Raw genomic sequence first — 20,397 nt, 5'->3', positions numbered from 1 at the left:
ACTATCTTGTTCGTTCCGTCCTCACTCCGTTATCACATTGGAATGCTCCTTACCAAAGGGGTAAGGGAGAGCTCTCTATGACTTGATGGAGGCAAGAAGAATTTCCTCTTCGTAGTCATTGTTTCTCACAAAAGGCGAGGGAAGAAGAAGAAGCTAATGTAAGAAGAAAACCTACAATCAAACCTATCTAACATGCATCCAGGAAGCAAGATTCAATAGCATGCAAGAAAGCAAGAAGAGGGAAGGAGGAGAGCTCACATGAAAACTATTGCAAGGAAATGATTGTCTTGCTTATTGTCGAAAATGATTTATATACAAATGACTAGTTTTCACACTAGACAGGGCAAACTTTAAAAATGGTATGTTCTCTATACTAGTCATAAGCAACTATGTACAGTAAGTTGACATTAATTGCAAGGTAAGGCCACTTTATATGTTCCGTCGTCGTCTTATAAAAGTTAAGTGCACATTTGAGCGAGTAAGATGCCAAAGCGTCTCATATTCAGTTGGGAGAGCGAAACCATGCTAACCAACATAGCGGTTAACATCATGGTTCATTACCATGGACTTGTATAACTTTTGTCTCGTAAACCCATTGGGTCTTTTGAAGAGGTTAATCTCTCTCTCTCTCTCTCTCTCTCTCTCTCTCTCCATGTAGAGAAGAGAGAAGGAAGATGTTTCTTAATGTGAGAATAATGTGGCATATGTCCATTGCTGATTAAAGATTATCTTCAAGCCCAATCATTATATTAATTAGTAGTGGGTTTAATTGCCAAGACCCAACATGTTTCTTACTAGTTTCCAAGAAATACCAACTCATGTAGCCTCCCTCAACACTCGCGTGATTCCAACTCAATCTACTAAATATCCAACCCTACGTAGCTTGTGATATTTTGCATGTTAAGTGCATGCTTGAGCAAGTAAGATGGCAAAAGTGCCTTTAGCTTGCATGGGCAAGAGAATCTATGTTAACCAGCATAGTGGTTAACACCATGGTTCATTATCCATGGGCTTGTACTACTTGTGTCTCGTAAGCCCATTAGGTCTTTTTAAGAATCTCTCTCTCTCTCTCTCTCTCTCTCTCTCTCCATGTAAAGAAGAGAAGAAAGATGATTCCCAATGTGAGAACAATGTGGCATAGGTCCATTATTATTGATTAAAGATAATCTTCAAGCCCAATCATTATGGTAATTAGTAATGGGTTTAATTGCCAAGACCCAACATGTTTCCTAGCAGTTTCCAAGAAATACCAACTCTTGTAGTCTCCCTCAACACTTGTGTGACTCCAACTCAATTTGCCAACTCCAACTCGACCTATCGACTAACTCAACCTATTGGTTCTCCTACCCTATGTAGCTCCCGATGTTTTGCAAGTTGAAGCAAATCTATGTACTACCATTCAAACTCCTTGTGCCTAATTGCTCCAACTATTGATCTTGAAACCTAGGCTTCTTTAATGCCTAGTGCAAGTTTCTCAAAACAGTAACCCACCTCCTCTCCAACTAGTACAACTTGACCACTCAAATGAACAAGGCACATATCGACCAATGCAATCCACCCTTCAAGCTACTAATGCAAGCAACAATCAACACAAGGTTTCCTCAAAACGCTACACAAGTACCCCTCATCTTTCGCTTGCTCCCAAGCATTACTAAATCCACCTTAGGGTGATTCAAGCCTATTTATTACTAGAGAGTCTGCTCCCCACTTTTCATCTCCACATGTCATCACAAGTTAGACTTGCCTCATTGAATTTCCGTAGAAATGAGTGTTCAATGCCAAGTAATTGCTTTTGAATTATATATAGTTCATAGGATTATGTTATAACATTAACTCTCCATGGGCCATTGTTATTGGTGCTCCATGAGGCTTCTAGTCACATTTCATTCTTTTATTCCACACAACCCTCAATGAACCAAGGTATCATAGAACCACTCAAATGAACATGTCTTTTATAATCAATTTCAATGTTTGATTGAAGAAATTACCATACTCTATACAATGTCAACACGAGTCATTGGCAATATTTCAATGTTAAGGGTGACCAACAATAGCCTATTGAGCTTTGAAGTTACTAACATGAAAGAAAGGCCTCCAATAGGAACACATGGTTTTGTCCAGTCTCTTTTTGTCAATTTATTTTCAGTAAGAGGGCAATGCTTGCTAATTCAATGCCTTTTCATATTGGGGGAAAGAAAAAAACTACTCATTTCAACTTGTAATTTCAAGTTACTAGTATCTTTCTTGATTGGTAGGTGATGTGCCATTGTGAAGAATTAAGAGTGTGTCCATGTGGCAATCATGGTGGCCAAACAAAGTACCTAGAGGACCATAATTAGCATAGCATCGGAGCTTTTGTTTATCCATCATCTTTATGAATCTGCAGACGGTGTTACTTCAAATATCAATAAAAACATCTAGATGTTGCAAACATCGAACTTCTTATAGTTTTAATCAATCAACTTCATCAGAAAAGAACTTTTTGGACTCCGACTGCTTTTGGTACATTACTCATTGTATAAACGCATCAAGTGAAATGACTGGAGGTAACGTGAGAAAATCTGTTACTAAATCACAAGTGATATGATGACAACTGAACCTATCCATCCCAACATCCTTATCATTACATAGATAACGCACTGGGCAAAGTTTAGAGCTGTGTATTTGCACCCCATTGAATGTCCACCTCTATCATATCCTTTAAAGATTTGACATTATTATCACCTCAGAAACAGCATACCGTCCGTTCGCATAACAATAAGAAAGCAACAAGGAGGGCTCACCAAGTCCAGTCAATATCATCTCGTATACTGGCAGTAAGAGTATTTACATTGGTCGGAACTCTCCATTTTCATGACAAAAAAAACCTATTTTACTGGTGGATCCAGTCATGCTAGGATATAAAAAAGAATAATTATTGAGACGATTACCTTGAAATCTGTATACTGATGCTATCCTTGGAGATATCTTGAATGTGTAATGCAGCTCTCACAGGACCTAAGCTCCACCATGACACCCTGTGATGGTGGTGGTGGTGGTGGTGGTGGTGGTGAAAGCCATGAAATTCAGACAAGACCATGGATTAGCTGCGCATTGCCTATCCTCTCCAGGAAAAGCATGTTAAAAACGATCAGTAGAAAACAAGTTCAAAATTGAAATGCTTTCATGCAGTTGCTGCCACCCAAAGTTCACTCACACCCAATTTGCCCAACCTCATTGCCTGGCCAGAATTGTAGTGGGCCTTTTTATGACTTCACCTTTACTTCATTAAATTTTCCTCTTTATTGAAGGCTATAAAAACACAAGAGACCATTTATGAAGACCCAGATTTGACCTGTTCAAGGAGGCAAAGTTGGTCCAATGAGTCCATGTTTCGAGCCTTTTACTCTGTTATTCCCAGCAGGGGCGGCGTGTTTAGAGCCAGTCTCTAATTCGAGTAGTGCCTGGGTTGCTTCTGCCCTCCATTCTGCCTGTCGCTGTGCCTCTGCTGTTGGTAATCCCAGCTAGAAAGACAAGGGAAGGAACAGTTAAAAAACTTTGCCAGCTTACCATGCTGTCTATCAAAAGCGTACGTCTACTCAGAGCACACATTAATTTTTGAATCCTGTTCCAACTATGATGAAGCTACTCAACAGTTTTGAAATGCAGGAAATTAAGGTTTAATACTTGAATCCCCGAGACAAAATCAATATTCTTTTAGCCTAGCCAGAATTAACCGGCTGCTTTGGAGAAAGAGAAGTTTGACGAGCATGCTTCAAGAAATTGACAATTTCCAGAGCACATTAATAAAAATTAGCATTTCATCAAGTACACATCTGAAATGTTTGGCATCCTGTTTTAAGGAGATAACACAGCTCAAGTCCACACCACAATCAAAAATGAAGGAAGAGACCACAATGCAGCTAGAATTGGAAAAGCTAAAAGAGAAACCAAGGAGGCCAAAGCTTGTTGGAGTGGAGACAAATGTAGCAACACACACAGAACAAAGCTCAAGTTCACCACACAAGCAAAAACAAAAGAAGAGACCACAATGGAGCAAGAATTGGAAAAGCTCAAAGAGAAACCAAGGAGGCCAAAGCTTGTTGGAGTGGAGACAAATATAGCAACACACAAAGATGCAGCAAGCAAGCAGAGATACAAAGAAGCACAACACTCAAAGTAGATTGATGAGAATGCATGAAGTACAAGTGAAGTGACATGATAAGGTCACTCACTTACACACTCACTCATAAGAGTGTACACACTCGGGGGAAAAAACATTCCAAGGAGGGAAACTGGTCCCATTATTAGCATACGTTCACACATCAATACCATACACATGCTCAGGGCAAAAACCTCCCAAGGCGGAAAAAAGTGCCCCGGCCCATTATTAGCCTACGTTCACACATTACTACCATATAAATGGCTACAAATCATCTTTGTAGTGATGATGTGAATATGTACAAGAATCATGTGGCTTATCATTCCCCAAATGGCAATAAGTCCAAAGCTTTGCAAAAAGCTTCGAACTTCTCTTGTGAGAGAGCCTTCTTGAACATATCTGCCACATTGTCGTGTGTAAAAACATTAGCCAGGCTAATATCTTCTACAATGAGCCTCTCCCAGGTCCCTAACATAATGCTGATGCACCTCAATGTGCTTTGTGCAAGCATGAAACAATGGGTTTCTCGCATACTTCACTCTATCCAACACTATGAGTGAAGATGGAGGAAGGGACTGCTATTTTTTTTTTTTCCGAGAAAAGATCCTTTCATTAGTTATGTAAAAAACGCCCGTAGGGCTACAAAAGAGATCTCTCCTGCTCCTAACAGAGAGAAGAGCAGTGAATACATCATGACAGCCCGGGAGACTCTCCCTAGGTGCTGCAAAATACAAGCATCAGTCTAAAGGACTGAGCGGCTAAATCATACAATGGGGGGGGGGGGAAGAGCCAAACAGGTGGCCTGTAGTGCCAACGGGGGGATCCCGTGTGTAGGGTGTAGAACGGGCCGCAGCGCCAAGTGGTATGAAAGGCCTGGCGCTGTAAAATCGCCTCATCCGAGTCTCCCCGGATGCGGTCGTACTGTCCTCGCAGGGTGTGGATCAACTCCTGCCAAATCCCCCGAACAGTCTCTGCTGGTGGCTCTAATCTCCCCTCAAAGGCCGTGAAGCACCGGGCCCTCCAGGTGAACCAGATGGTGAGGCTGCTGAGGAGCTCCCATCGTAAATCCCTCTCCTGTGTCCAGCTGTCGGACGAGAAATCCGGTGCCGGAACCAGGCGAGGCTGGCCCCTAATAAATCTGATGGCCTGACTGCCCTGCTCCATCTCATAGCCCATAGCAGGCCCTGACGAAGTCGACCAAGCAGCGGCACCCCACGTAAACATACCCTCTGGAGAGAGGGGGGCTAGAATACGCAGCATCCGCAGCCAGATCTGCTGTGCCTGAGGGCGGAAGGGACTGCTATTCAACACCAAGATCTACCAAAAGGCATCTAACATATTTGTCTGTGGGATGCATACCACACCACAAGCACGTAACAAACGACACAAAGCGAAATGAGGAGCACGAGACGAGACCCAAACGTTTTTTTTCTTTTTTCAAGGTCGTTTCGCACCACCGTATGAAATGGTATGCGGTACAGACATTTCATACCGCATGGTACCGTACATTTTTGAAGCGTTTTTGTTGAAAAAAAACTGAGAGTTTTTTTTGGTCCATTTTTTGGACTATTTTTTCTAGCCGTTTGAGCGTGGGCCTTGGCTCTCTTATATAACGCCTCTCAAGCTCTCTCCCTCTCTCATGCTCTCTCTCAAGCTCTAGTTATGCGATAACCCTTATGCATGAGAGTCTTTTGCATAGTATTATGCATAGAGTCCATTGCATAGACTTACATATGGACTCTATTGCATATTCTTACGTATAGGTTTTTCCCTCATGGTCTATATGTGCACCCCTCATGGTCTCTATGGCCTTACAAATGCACTGTTCGGCCCTCTACTTCGACCAGCCCGATGGCTACATATGTGAGGTGTGGCTCAACTTCGAGGAGCTCTTTAGCAACTGTTGCCGAAGAAAAGGATGCTCCTATTGTAGACATTAGAAAGCCCGAGTACGATGATGAGAGCAATGTCCTTAGCGAGAACAGTTTTAAGTTGGCCTCTGATGGTGGGAGTACCTTTAGCGAGGGTATTTCTTCCCCTAGTGATTTCTCTCAGAAAGACTAGAGTCTAGACATTTTTATACTTTGTGTTGTGACTAGTCACTACATACTTTTTTGTATTTACTATTGCAGGGTGTGGACCATGGCTCTTATTTATGGCATGCCGCACGCATATGTTCACCATTCATGACTCTTTGTACTAGTGTTTTAACTTGTTTCCAGTTTATGACAACTTCTCTAGACTTTGCATCTCTAAATGTATAAAAATATCTATTTTTCAAGTGTGTTTTAAAGTGGACCGTACCTCAATCGAACTTATTTTTTGAAAATTAAAAGTTCCGTACCAGTACCGTTTTTTTTCATACCTACGTTTCGTACCTTTATTTTGTACCTGACAACTATGGCATCTAAGCCATACACAATCCACAGTCCTCGTAAAAGCTACCCTATACTCAGCTTCACAACTCAAAGTGAGCACACCGCCGATTACTTCTTACTAAGCCATGATAGGCATGAATCACCAAGACGAAAGAAAAAGCCACTAGTGGATACTCGCATGTCATAATATCTAGCCTAATCACAGCTGAATATCTCCTCCCTTAGCATAGAAAAGCCTAAGGGACTAAATGCCCTATTTCGAAATACTCGCTTAGCAATCTGCCAATGCTTACTTCTAGGAATGTACATAATCCTCCTCAATTGAGCGACCCCAAACTGAATGATTGGCCTCGTATTGCATAGAGAGGTACCCAACAAGCTACTAATAAAGTGATGCATCAAATGGTTCTTATATCCTGGAGGCTAAGCCTAGCATCTCTCTCTACTAGTGTAGCAACAAGCTTACAGTCGTTAAGACTAAACCGTGTAAGCAGTCTCTGTATGTACTTTGACTGCAAAATCACAGGACCATCATCATGCTGCATAAATTGTATACTCAAATAATAATGCAACGAGTCATCAACATATAAAACCATGACCACCAATAAATAATTCTTACTCCTCTTTACAAATACGGTACTCTCAATTGGATGGTTGAAAAAACCATTTGCAACTAAGTATGCATTTGATGTTTTATGCCTTTTTCAACCATATATGCATAAAACTCCTTTGACATATACTCCCCTCCTTGATCTATATGAAGAGTGCTGATTCACATGTAGACACATTTTCAACCATAGAAACAAAGTGTCTAAAGCATGTAAAAACCTCCGACTTTGCTTTCAATAGATACACCCAGGAGTGCCTGGAGTAGTCATCAATAAAAGTCACAAAGTAGAGAAATCTCTCGATTGATGGTGTTCTCATAAGACCACATACATCACTATATATAAGGTGTATTTCCAGACAGTCCTTATTGATCCATCTTTCGGAAATGATGTCCGCTGCATCTAGCCCAAAATGCACCCCTTATATACATGTTTGACAAGAGCCTTAAGCTATGGCAACTCTAACACCATCATTTTCCTTTTAAAGTGCAACAAATTGCCAAAATTCAAGTAACCGAAACGAGTATGATATAGCTCCGCATCACTCGTAGCACATGTGGCAAGCATTATTTGCCAATCTCTCAAACATGTCCAACTTGTAAAGTCCATGGCTAATAGTACCGGATATTGTAGTGATGTCTCCATCACTCCGGTTATGAATTGTACACCTATCATCAACAAAACTGACCACTAGGTCTACTCTAGCAATAGCAAAAACTGATAGTAAGTTCTTTTTGATGCTAGGTACAAACAAGACATCTGACAGAGTAATTGTCCCGCCATTTATAGCAGTGAGCATAACCTTGCCAACTTCTTTTATAGGATATATGGAGTTGTTTACACATGTGACTCTACCTCCTTGAGGAGCAGACTCAAGGGAGAAAAACAAACCACGCTAAGAAGTAATATGCTTGTTAGCACCATGATCAAAATATTATATATATTGATCTGTCATTGACATGCATATATCATGGATAGAACAGTCATGACTATAGTGCACAATGAATACCCAATCATCATATGCATATGCCATAGTTTATTGACAACTCCTTTTTAACACGTTGTGCTGATGCATCATCTCCTTCTCGAGCCTTTTTCTGCATTCATTGATATAATGGCTTGGCTTCCGACAATAGTTGCATTTGCCTTTCTTCTTTGACTTCTCACTCCCCTTCTCGGCATCCTTACCAGAAGACTCAATTGATTCTGCCTTTGGCTTATAGCTGCCATGAGAGAAGGCTTTGCTTTTACCTTTTTGACTGGCAGCGAATATTTGTTCTCCCACACACATATAGTTCGGTTTTGCCAAGATTGCTCTTCCTACAAGAGCATTGTAACCAACTCATCAAATGTAAAGGCATTGGGTTTACCCTTCATCATAAGCTGAAGTGTGGATGCAAACCCTTGGTATGAATTCGGCAAAGCTATGAAAATAGTAGGCGCCGATAAACTGTCCGTATGCATAGGCCTCATCAATATATGCAAGCTGCTCTCTGAGATCTTTGTGAGAGACTCATCTATTGAGTCTCCCTCATTCATATGCTCAGAATCTACCTACTTGTGCAAGTAGGCCACACGTGTCTCGTTACACACCTTGTAAAGCACATCAAGAGCATCATCCCAAGCCTACATCGCAGTTTTTCATGAGCGTATATGAGGCACAATGCTCCTTTTCATAGAAAGCACCACCAAAACAAGTGCATGTGCATCCCACCTAGCTTGTTTCGCTATGAAGGGTGCGGAGATGGATGCCATAGTTACGTCTAGATCAGCAGCACTATCTGAAGTACCTATACTATCATGCATTGGTGAGACACGGTGTGCCTCAATGCCAATAACAACATTTCAAAGACCTTTGGCAACCAATACATGACACATCACATAGGACCACAACATGTAGTTGGTTCGGTCAAGCTTATCCATAGTGGAAAGCATCCTAAATGCATCATTGCTTGCCATTTCAACTTGCAAATACACAAAAATGCAAATATCCCAACGACCTACAAGTAACTCTTGATGTCCACTAAACACAACCAAGATGGCTGCCACCAGATCACTTATGCGAAGCGGGTATACCTTCTCTATCTAAAAGGATAGCTCAATCTGAGACAATTGAAAGAGCAGCACTAGCCTCCAAGAGGTGATGACGAGAGAAAACGACGGAGGCGAGAGCCAAGAGAACCTACTTTGATACCAATTAATGGAGTGGAGACAAAGGTTGCAACACACACATATAGAGCAAGCAAATAGAGATACAAACAAGCACAACACTCAAAGTAGATTGATGAGAATATGTGAAGGTCACTTACACAATCACTCATAAGAGTGTGTACACACGCTCGAGGAACTCTAATACCAATTGTTGGAGTGGAGACGAAGGCCGCAACACACACACACACACACATGGAGCAAGCAAGGAGAGATACAAAGAAGCACAACACTCAAAGTAGATTGATGAGAATGAGTGAAGTAAAAGTGAAGTGACATGATAAGGTCACTTACACAATCACTCATAAGCGTGCGTACACGCTCGAGGAGGGGAAGGGGGGGGGGGGGGGGGGGTCCTAAGGAGGAAAAAAGTGCCCCGGTCCATCATTAGCCTACGTCCACACATCACTACCATATAAATGGCTATAAAGCTGTGATGCGGAAAGACCTTACACTATTGCCAAAGAACATGAGGTGGATGAAGCCTCTAAATGGATAGGAGTGGTAAAGAAACAGAAACACACATTCATCAAATGAAATCATGGTAGCCACACTTGAAGAAGATAAGCATAGACAAGCCGGGCCTCTAAATGACAGGGTGACATGTCTCCCATTCAGCAACAGCCCTGAGGGAGGATGTTATGAAACTATTCAGGAAAATGGGAATAAATGACACCCATCTCCTTGATGCATGGATCACCGGAAAAGACATGATGAAGGAGAGGTCTCTCCTTCTCAAGTTCAGAGATGCTCCCTCCCGCCACGCTTTCCTGGGCAAAAGAGAGGCACTACAGGACACTAAAATCTACGTGGGAGATAATCTCACACCTTTGCAAGTAGAGCAAAGGAAGATTGCCATAGTGAAGGAACATGAGGCCAGCAATGCAGAAAAATGGGCTGTCTATCATGATGGCAAGATCATCATCATAGACAACTACCCTAGATAAGGATACGGGGTCTACAGGACCACAAATGCATGAGCATGGCCACAACTATAATGGAACGATATGGTTGGACCCGGGAGGCTGTGTACAGAAACATACACAGGAAGACACGATGTGTTTTACAGACACACATCAAAGCCCTGAAGGAAGGCTAGCCCAAAGTGTCAGGATGTACATGGGAGTCCGCATGTAGCAGACACTTGTGGGAGAGAACAGCATTCACGAGGTGTGACAATCTTGTTTATGTCTCATTTACATAAGATGCTCACAGTGGTGGTCACACGGGATGAGGATGCCTGATTCATGTAGATACGCCAAGCCTGGCCAGGGTTTCAGATTTTACACATTGCGGTGTGTTACTTCCCATTGGAGACCCCAGCTTTTGCACAGAGCTTACTGCTGGATAAACGGTCACCATATGCTTCTCTATTTGCAGATATTCTAGAGTTTGACCAGCAAGGAGACATCCTCCTACTGAATGAATTTAATGTGCTGACAGCCGGGACACAGGTACACATCTATGACTTTCATGCAGACCAGTGATGCTTCCAAAGTTGGATCCAACAATGTGAGGGATACAAAGGGCCTCAACAGACACGTCGCATCCACTAGCTATGGACGGAGCTTCCTAGAGTTGGGGACCATGGATGACCCGTTGATCATCGGACAGCCTGACCTGCTTCCCACATGGTGGCGGCTCGAGCACACTTGATTATCTAATGGGGTCTCCTTCCCTGTGCCAACACATCCATAAGTGCACCATCCCAGCCCCACCCATTAGGGCTTTTTCTTTTTTTTTTCAGAAAGGAGACTTCTATTAAGTATGAAAAATTTTTACAAAATGGAGATTTCACACCAAGAAAGGTGGAGATCTCAACCAATCAGGAGCCCTGTGCTGCCAAAGGGTCCCGAATGAGAGGACGTGAAAAAGATACCAATGTCCCACTCTCTCATAAACTGGCCACGCTTCCTCTCCGCAGCCCTCCAAGATCCCTGGATTCGGGCCCAGGTAGCCATGATGGTGTGAATAATATCACTCCAAATCCTGCAAAGACACTGAGAAACAAGAACGGGAGTGCCCTCAATAGCCTCGGTGCATCTAACCTTCCAGATATTCCAAGCTGAGATGCTAGCAATAATCTACCAAGAACTGTCTAACCTCTGTGCCAGAAGGACAGTGTGTGAAAGTGGCAAATCCTGAAGACAACACTGCCGAGCAACTCCTTGCCTAACCATAATGGCCAAGCTCCTGTTAGTCCTCTCGAATCTCAGCTGTGGCCCAGACTGTGTCAACCAAATGATAGAACCAAAAGAAATGATAGCATCCCTCTTAATCCTACCAAAGAGGTGTGCAATCGCAGACCAAACCCTCTGTGCTTCCCTGCATCCCCATAAACAATGGTAAACTGACTCTGAAACTCCTACACATCTAGGGCATGCTGGGCAAGCACCAGTAACTGACCTCCACTGATTGATGGCCAGACCACCATGAAGAGAAACCCAGATAAAGGAGGAAATCTGTGGCTTCCTATAAGAATTCCACAATCTCTGCCAAAAAACCCTCTGAATGTCAGTCGAAATGCTGTAAGATTCCCAATGGGGTCTAAGAGTAGGGACATTCTGAATGTGTCCCAAGATAAGATGTCTGGCATTCCGTACCGTATAACTGAAAAAAGGCATGCTCTTCAAGGGATTACAAGCATCCTTCCACACCCACTCACCGGGGTCCCAATGCAAATGTCTGATAGGGCAGCCACCATACAACCAAAGGCTAACACTCTCTGTGATCATCCCGGGAGAGGGTCAACAAAGACGTGCTTCCCTAACTTACCAACAACTCTGACAGGACAAATCTGGGGGCCCTCAATAAGGTCCTGCACGTCACATCTCTCCAACTGCCATCCATCCTGTATAGAAAAAAAGACCGGTACATCATCCTGGGGAGACCCATAACCTGAAGAGGAACCTCTCTCCCAGAAAAAACCCCAAACCAAGAATGATGACGGTCTTCCAAGAAAGATTCAGTAATCCAGTGGTTTGGGAATGGCTGCGTCAATCTGTGCAATCCTCCGACTACAGCCTCTCAAATGCTATGTGAGATCGAATCTCTGTATCTCGATGAGGCTCTGAAACCTCTTCCAAGCCAACACTGTGGGGCAAAGCGTCTCCCAGCCAGCCCAAAGAATATGCATAGCTGCCCAAAGAGGCCTACCATGCACATCTAAGATCAAATCATTCCACAGAATGGGCTGCCGGTTAACTTCCTCCGCTGAACGCGGGGGGATGTGTACAAAAAAACTCCTCAGGCAGGCCGTAGGAGGGACCTAACCAGGGGGGATGAAGGGGAGCGGTGAACTGCATCTGAAACAATAAAGCGTGAGCTGAGAGTCCAGTCACCTCCGCGAACAGGGACACACTTCATGATCTGCTGCATGAGAAAGTCCTTCCACAGCTCAGAGCCTGGAAGAAAGCCCCTAACAACGAGCTTACACAGCAAAGCCTTACATTGCACCTCATGGTCAATGATATTCAATCCCCCTTCTTGCTTGGGCCTAATAATGGTTTCCCAAGCAACTCTAGCCCTGGTGTGTGCATTTCCATCAAGCCCTGACCAAAGAAAGTTCCGAATAAGGCGACAAAGCTGTCCAATGCAGCCCTTATAAAAGATCCAACACAAAGCGATAAACCAAGTCGTGGCTAGCAAAACTTGGTTAACCACCAAAGCTCTAGAGGCCAAGTCGAGCTTCCTCCTACTCTAGTGATGAAGTTTGCTTTTAATGCTTAAGAGCACTAGAGCAAACTATTGTGCAGGGGAGATGTCAACACCCACCAGACAACCAAGGTATCTAGCAAAGCATCCTCTCTCAATCCAAGTAAAACCAACATCTGTACCCCAATCTGCAAGAGGAGAATCACTGATCCAAAAACCAACTGACTTATGCCAATTGATAGCAGCTCCTGCTGCCAAACAAAAGGCCTCCAAGGCTGTCCGGAAAGCACATAAACAAGCATGTGAAGCCTCAAGGAACAACGCCGTGTCATCTGCTAACTCAGAGTCCAATAACTCTTCCTCCGTACATAAAGGCAGCCTGAGATCCACAACACCACGGGCAGCCCGAAGAAACCTGCTCATAGCCTCAGCTACAATGAGGTACAGTAAAGGGGCGAGGGGATAGCCCTGCCTCACTGAACGGGAAATCTGAAAACGCTTACCATGCCCCCCACAGGCTCAAACAGTGCTATGAGCCTCCCTGTATAGGCAAGACACACCTCTGATCCAGTTTTGGGAAAAAACCATGTGTGACATAGTGCCCTCCAAAAAATCCCAATTCACTCTGTCAAGCTTTTTCAAAATCAAGCAAAAGAATGGCAAGGGGCAACCTTTGCCCACTCGACAGCTTCCCAGAAAGAAAAGATGTTATCAAATATACTCCTTCCTTGGAGGAACCCATTCTGGGTATCATGGATAGTCCTTTGGAGAATCGGATGCAACCTTATACTCAAGGCTTTAGCTAAGATTTTATATGCAGATCAAAGGAAGGTGATGGGCCTCCATTGCTTGATGTCAATCTTGTCCCCACTCTTGGGGATAAGGTGAATCAGCCCCTGCGTGAGGTATGGAGGCATCATACCCGACACCCACATTTCTTGAAGGGCAACAGTGATAGCATCTCCAATATGATCCCAAAAAAGAATAAAGAAGGCAGGAGAAAGACCATCATCCCCGGGGCATGAGCCACTCGAAAGAGCATGCAGAGCGTGAAGGAATTCATCCTTCGAGAAAGGGGCATCCAGGGAAGCACACACAGCATCTGTAATGAGCCTGGGCATGCACTCCCAAACTTTCTGCCCTACCACATCTCTCTGAGGGGAGGGCACCTCTGCAGTCAACAAAGACCGATAAAATTCTGAAGCAATATCCCTCACCTTATCAGGCTCAATCTGAACCTCACCCTGTGAATCCTGCAAGTACCTCACAGAGTCCCTGCTATGGGAAGGCCAGTGTGCTGAAAAAAACTCTTTGTTGCATTTGTCCAAAAGGCCTCATTCGCATGAAAGGCAAACTCAGCCCTCCTGTCCATGGCCAATTGCAGCTCTGCTCTAACTGTGGTCAAGAGGTCTGTAACCCAAGTCGCATGTGGATACTTTTCATGTTCCCTCTGAAGAGAAGCAATCCTACACCTAATAGCTCTCTCCTTGTCCAGAGCCTCCTGCTTCTTAGACAAGGCAATGCTATGATAATGATGGCTGGTCCTCTCAAGAGCTAGCGCAATATTATGACGAGGATTAGGACCGTCACAAGATCTCCATCTCTCTGATCTCAAGGGAAATGTCAGCATCTAGATAAAGAGAGTCAGGGATACGGATACGGGGAGAGGTCGAGCAAGTCCCAGGCTCCCTGAGACACAAAACGACGGGGCAATGATCGGATTTGGTGGTGCCACGCATAATAGCAATGGTGCCTCTTCTGTCCAAGGACCAATCATCCACATAAAACCTGTCCAGATGTGCAAAGATGCTCTCATCCCCGCTCCTGCGGTTATGCCAAGAGAAAGATAAGGAATTTGGCCTTCTCTGGAAGTCATCCTCAGTCCAACAATCCCTGCCAAAAAAGGAAAGCGTGAACCTCCCATGAGGCTCGCTCCAAAGGGTGTAAACCCCCTTCGCGTCCACCCTTCTTGTCAGAAGGTTGCTCAACCATATTAAAATCTCCTCCCACTATCCAATGATCAACCTGGGGAATAACATTTGTAATGGTGTCCCAAAAGGCCACCCTTTCACCTCTCACGTTAGGTGCATAGATATTCTAAATTTGAGGAAAATTTGCACTTTCCTTCTCCAATTGAAGGTCCAAATGTGAAATTTCAAATTTGGCCCCCAAGCCTTCAGATTTTATGTATATAATCGTTTCGCTCTATTGTTTCATTTGTCCACCTACTAGCGTTGAAACATTTCATTCCAAAATAAATCGTTTCAGCAGTTTCACGATGACCTTGGGATGACATCAACTATTTCAATTTGTTTTAATGTCTTGTAAGCAAAAACACTAAGAAAAGAACAAGACATCTCCATTCTAACTTCACAACCTATAAGAGCCATCATTCACCTGGTTTTGAGAAGTAACTCGTACACATATATATGAGATTTACTTTAACTACATAGTATTTGTCATCCACAGTTTTTCTATCCAATCGATATACCAATGGAAAGTTTTGGTTTTAAAAAGAACCAGTGCATCCTGCGTTCACGAGTGTTTGCTCACAAAGCTTTAAATCACCAACTTCATCATGCATAGCAAAGACCACATGCTATGACATCCCCACTCACATCTTCAAATCCCAAGAGTGGGTGCACATTCATGCATAAAGATACACCACCTTGATAAACCAACCTTCATAGATAAACCATGGAACTGAGTTTCTATCACTTCTATGGACGTCAAGGACAAACTCAGCCATGATGGCTAGCACTTTAGAGCACGTACACGCACGCGTACACACTTTTTTTTTGTAATACATTATATTACTAGTGGGAAATGTCCAAGTGGAGGAGAAAACCCACAATCAAAATTCAGAAAACATGACGTATCTTACAAGCTTGGTGCGAGGGAAGATCTCCAAGGTCAAAAGAATCCTGAAGAGATAAAAAAAAAGGGATCTCTTGAAGAAAGTCCATGCAATGAAAGTATTAAATTCTAGCAAAGTAGGGGAAACGCTGCCAAATAGCCTAAAACAATTGCCAAAAGATCTGCCCACAAATCTCACACGAAGATGTCTTGACAATTTGTCTAGAAGAGCATGGGAATAGGAGCAAGATCATAAAAGATATAAGACTGTTTCACGTGGATGTGAACACCTTCTACAAGATGCGGGAGCAACACGTCTTTCGGCCAAAAAACTGCCAACCGGTAAAGCACCAATGAGGCATCTCCAAAAGAAGACTTTCTGTTTAAGGGGTAATTTACTCTTCCAGATCTTCGAGAGAGGTACCCTCCTCTAGCCAGAAGGCTTGTTAACGGATTGCACTATTCTCAATCTAACATGCAACGGCCAGGTAGATAATTTCCAATATTGAAGTTTGAAATTCAGCTTGTCCAACACCCACTGTCATTCTCACTTCAGACTCCAGAGAGACATTCCAACCTAGAGGATACCCAAGATGTCTGACCATATGTTCTCATGATATTATCTACCAAATCACAATGCTTAAGTGGTAGAACCTTGGACTTAGCAAAATTAATTTTCAAGCCAGAGCAACCATGATTATTTTAACATCATCTTGAGTATTCCTTGAAAAGAAAAATGAGTCATCCGCAAGCTTGGCTAATAGAGTGATTTACATCCGAACTCTGTATGCCATGTAGCTTGTTCTCTACGAGTGTTTTGTCCATTAATAAGAGCATGGGATGAGTGGCTATTGCATAGAGTAATGCATTCCTTGTGCACTAATTTGCCTAGAGACTAAATATCTGAAAGACTCTTATGTAATATACATGAAGTGCTGCCTCCTTCATAAAGCCAATAAATAATATTTCTCATCTTAGGCCCAAACTCCATATTTTCCATGACACTGGCAATAAACTCCCATTGTATTGTATCAAATGCTTTTTCTGTGTGTCTGCATTATGAGTACATCTTGCTGAGAATATTTCAATGCCAATATAAGCATTGGCAATGTTATCCATTATTTGCCTTCTAGACACAAAACCATATTGTGCACGGTGTAGACCCTCATATAAGATGTTCTTCAAATGGTTACCAGCATTTTTGCAACCAGTTTGTAAAACATAGACATGAGAGTTATTGGTCTCAAATCCGATAGCTTTTCACAAAGATGTTTTTTGGAAAATAAATGAACCAATCCCTCTTTCCAAGAAGAAGGGAGTAGCCCCGAATGCCAACAACAAGTAATCATAAAAAGAAGCTTAGATTTCAGCATATTCCAGAATGCCAGAAAAATTCTACCATCAGGCCATCCCAGCCAAGGGATTTCCATTTACCCAAATTGTGTAGTGCATGTTGTAGTTCTTCCATGGTGAATTCAACCTCCAAATCAAATGCTTGCTGCTGCTGCTACTGGGACACAATTCTATTAACATTGTGACACAGCAGGTGCCATGCATCAATAATTCTCTAAGTAGGTTCGTTCGGGACTGCAAAAAGGTCACTGAAGTAGCCATAAACTTCCCTTTCTAATTGTTGCCTACTGTTAATCCAACAACCATCCTAATTCTTAACTCTATGAATGCATTACAAAGTCCTCGAAGCATTAAGCCCTTGAAAAATCCTTTAGACGAGCAACCTGTCTTTTAGTGGTTTTTGTCTCGACCTAAACCACCAATTTTGTAGCTTTCTTTCATCGTGTCTCTTAAGACAAATGCTTGCTTGTATCAATGCCTCTTACTTTGAATCATCAAGACTTCTTTGATAACTACATTTAGTGAGTCGTTAAGCCATGAGTTTTGCATCCTTCACTCTACCTCTTTCTTCTCCCAAGAACCATTTACCATAATCAAAAATAAGACTCTGCATGCAAGGGGCGAACCTGTGCCAAGCCATGTCAATGTCAACAAACATATGCATCTTCAAGGGCTGCATTGCATGAGCCACCAAATCAACAAAAAGTTGATGTTTAAGATAGTAGCAATAGCCTCTTTTGTGGGAGTGGAACATCCATTATTGACATACAACATCATCCGCAATGGGTAATGATCTGAAAGACACATCGAGTAGTCTATGGACATTTTGCATGTATTGATTTGCATTCAACATGTACCATCTGTCTAGACGAGCCCAATATTTAGTAATAGCATTATGATGGAGAGTATACCCTTGCGTGGTAGGCATTAAGTGTTTCCACAAATCACATGCTCCCATATATTGAAGTGTAGCATGCCATTGACGTATTTCAAAAACAAGCATATGCGGTTTGTGGTTACTATTATCATCGTATTCATGAGGGTTGGGGGAGACTAGGGTTACGAAGATTTTTTTCAAATGTCTATCCTTTGGGTGATGACAACAATCTATTCTATTAAGCACAAGCTTCTCCCCTTACCACATGTCACTCTCTCTAGCCATCTCCCCTTCCACGTGGTCAAAGGAGAGGAGGGAGAAAGAAAGAAAGAAAGAAAGTTATATTAACGTCCACGGGAGGCCGAATCCGACCTATGGGACAGATCAGGTACATCCATTTACATTCCACTCTGGGTATCAATGCCAAAGAGGCATAAAACTGAAAAAAAAATAACTCAAGCCAAGGAGGAAAGGGGGAGCCCCTTTCTCAAATTTGAATTTTCTCATCTCATGTCATTTCAATTTTTGAAATTAGAGAAAAAATAGGGGCCTTCTTAGAAGGGTGAGCTTCATGATAACGTGTAGGTATATCTCTCTTTCTCTCTCTCATTGTAAAGAAAAGACAAAAGACATTGTATATAAGATACACTTATTTAGCTAAAGCAGTATGTTGCTCGACTATAGTTTTCCCCTTTGGTTCTATTGTGCATTCATAGCTGGTTGAGGTGATTGCGAAGGCATAGCTGCCATACGGATTTGGTATAAAACTGAGGGACACTCAGATTGCATATGTCCAAATTCATGTAAAACATGAGCCAGTAAACTTGCCCCATTTAAGATGGAAAAAACCCTCTTGGGTTGGCATCCCTTCCATATGAATATCCAAAGCCACACATTCTGGAGTAGGTCTACCGTGTCCGATAAAATGCACAATTTATGGACATTGCCATAAGAGGGGCGGACATACCACTTTACCAAGTGACCGAGCCAAGTAAGGTAATGCTGGACACACACACACACACACACATACACAAAAACAAACAAACAAACATGCACTCTTCTTTCCATATTAGCAAGGAGATGTGTGTTATTTTAACACTTTTTTGAGGTGTAAATACGCTTTCAATTTATGTTAATGTACATCTTTGTTTTTAGACCTATTAGTTATGGACAGAGATGGTACACCTACATAAAGGTCTTGTTAATTGTAGACAAATACAACGTAAGGTCATTACCTTCACGAGTGGTACATATACATTATTTCAAAGAGAAATAGCACATGAAAGACAAAGAATTCATAAAAAATGGAATAACCGATGGCTAAGATTCAGTACAGCCACACGAAACGCATCCATCCGAGCATGCTCCCGTTCTTCCAAAGATGCAAGCTTCTTTCCCGCAGCGACAGTCCTTTCCAGTATCTGCTAAGATAAAAAAAATATTTAATAAAAAACTCAAAACTTGTCGAGACACGGATTCTACAGTCATTTGCGGTTTCAAAAGCTGACAGTCTAAAACAAACTCATTGGGCACTTCCAAACAGGCGTGCATCTTTTAAAAGCATCTCACATGTTTAAATTTGACTATATTTACCAAAATAGCCACCCTCTTTCTCAAAACTAATACTAGATGTTTATAAGGCAAACATGTCTAAAAGGCAAACACATGATACCAAGAGGTAACAAAGAGATAAATGCATAGTCACAAGGGACGGGGGACGGGGACGGGACGGGGGACGGCCATAAGTAGGGAACAGGGACAGGGGAGGGAACGGCACTCAAAAAATACTTTTTTAAAAAAGTTTTTCTACTCCACACTTATTCTACTTTGGAAGCACATCAAAATGAGCACAAATTTACACTAAAATGGTAAGCTTTTGAGTCATATTAACAAAATACGCCAATCAAAGAGTGAAGGCATTGACGGTTGAGGAGGATGCTATGGTTGAAGATGGCTTGAGCCTTGAGCAATGAGAGAGAGAGAGAGAGAGAGAGAAAGAAAGAAAGAAAGAAAGATATATTAACGTCTACGAGAGGCCAAAGTCGGCCTATGAGACAAAAAATAATACAACTATGTTCTTCCAGTCATCGGAAGAAAAGAAACAAAAGAAAAAGTGTGCATGTGTCTGGATACAACTGTGAATCATCATGGATCGGTGGAGCCCATATACAAACAATATAAGGGGGTGGGGATGTGGATGGAGTGCTAAGGCAAGATGCATCTCTATATGCTGAAGGGGTAGTACAAGCATGCTATGCAGATCTATGTCTAACTCCATCCAGTGCCATAAGAGGGATATAAGATATCATACATCGCCGATGC

General features: G+C 42.6%; 1 protein-coding gene across 7 annotated transcripts in view; it reads right to left on the bottom strand.

Moving 5' to 3' along the window:
- Positions 1 to 2,557: 2,557 nt before the first annotated feature.
- The window catches only part of LOC147638599 (uncharacterized), an 88,109-nt gene continuing 70,269 nt past the window's right edge, over positions 2,558 to 20,397 (bottom strand). The window contains exons 6-9 of one of the 7 annotated variants that reach the window (XR_015265943.1): positions 19,410 to 19,496; positions 3,335 to 3,503; positions 2,931 to 3,017; positions 2,558 to 2,843 (exon numbers count right to left, since the gene is read on the bottom strand). Coding sequence is in view for 2 of the 7 variants with exons in the window: in XM_086798518.1 (XP_086654644.1) it covers positions 3,339 to 3,503; positions 19,410 to 19,496 (252 nt within the window). In the remaining 5 variants the exon portion in view is untranslated. Of the gene's footprint in view, positions 3,504 to 19,389; positions 19,497 to 20,397 lie in introns of all 7 variants that reach the window. The other 6 variants (XR_015265944.1, XR_015265945.1, XR_015265946.1 and 3 more) reach the window with 6 other exon arrangements.

This window comes from Cibotium barometz, chromosome 5 (genome assembly GCF_041138505.1).
Source record: "Cibotium barometz isolate CiBa-2024 chromosome 5, ASM4113850v1, whole genome shotgun sequence".
Taxonomy (NCBI): domain Eukaryota; kingdom Viridiplantae; phylum Streptophyta; class Polypodiopsida; order Cyatheales; family Cibotiaceae; genus Cibotium; species Cibotium barometz.
Note: the sequence above shows the minus strand (reverse complement) of the source record. Positions and strands in the feature narration are given on the sequence as shown.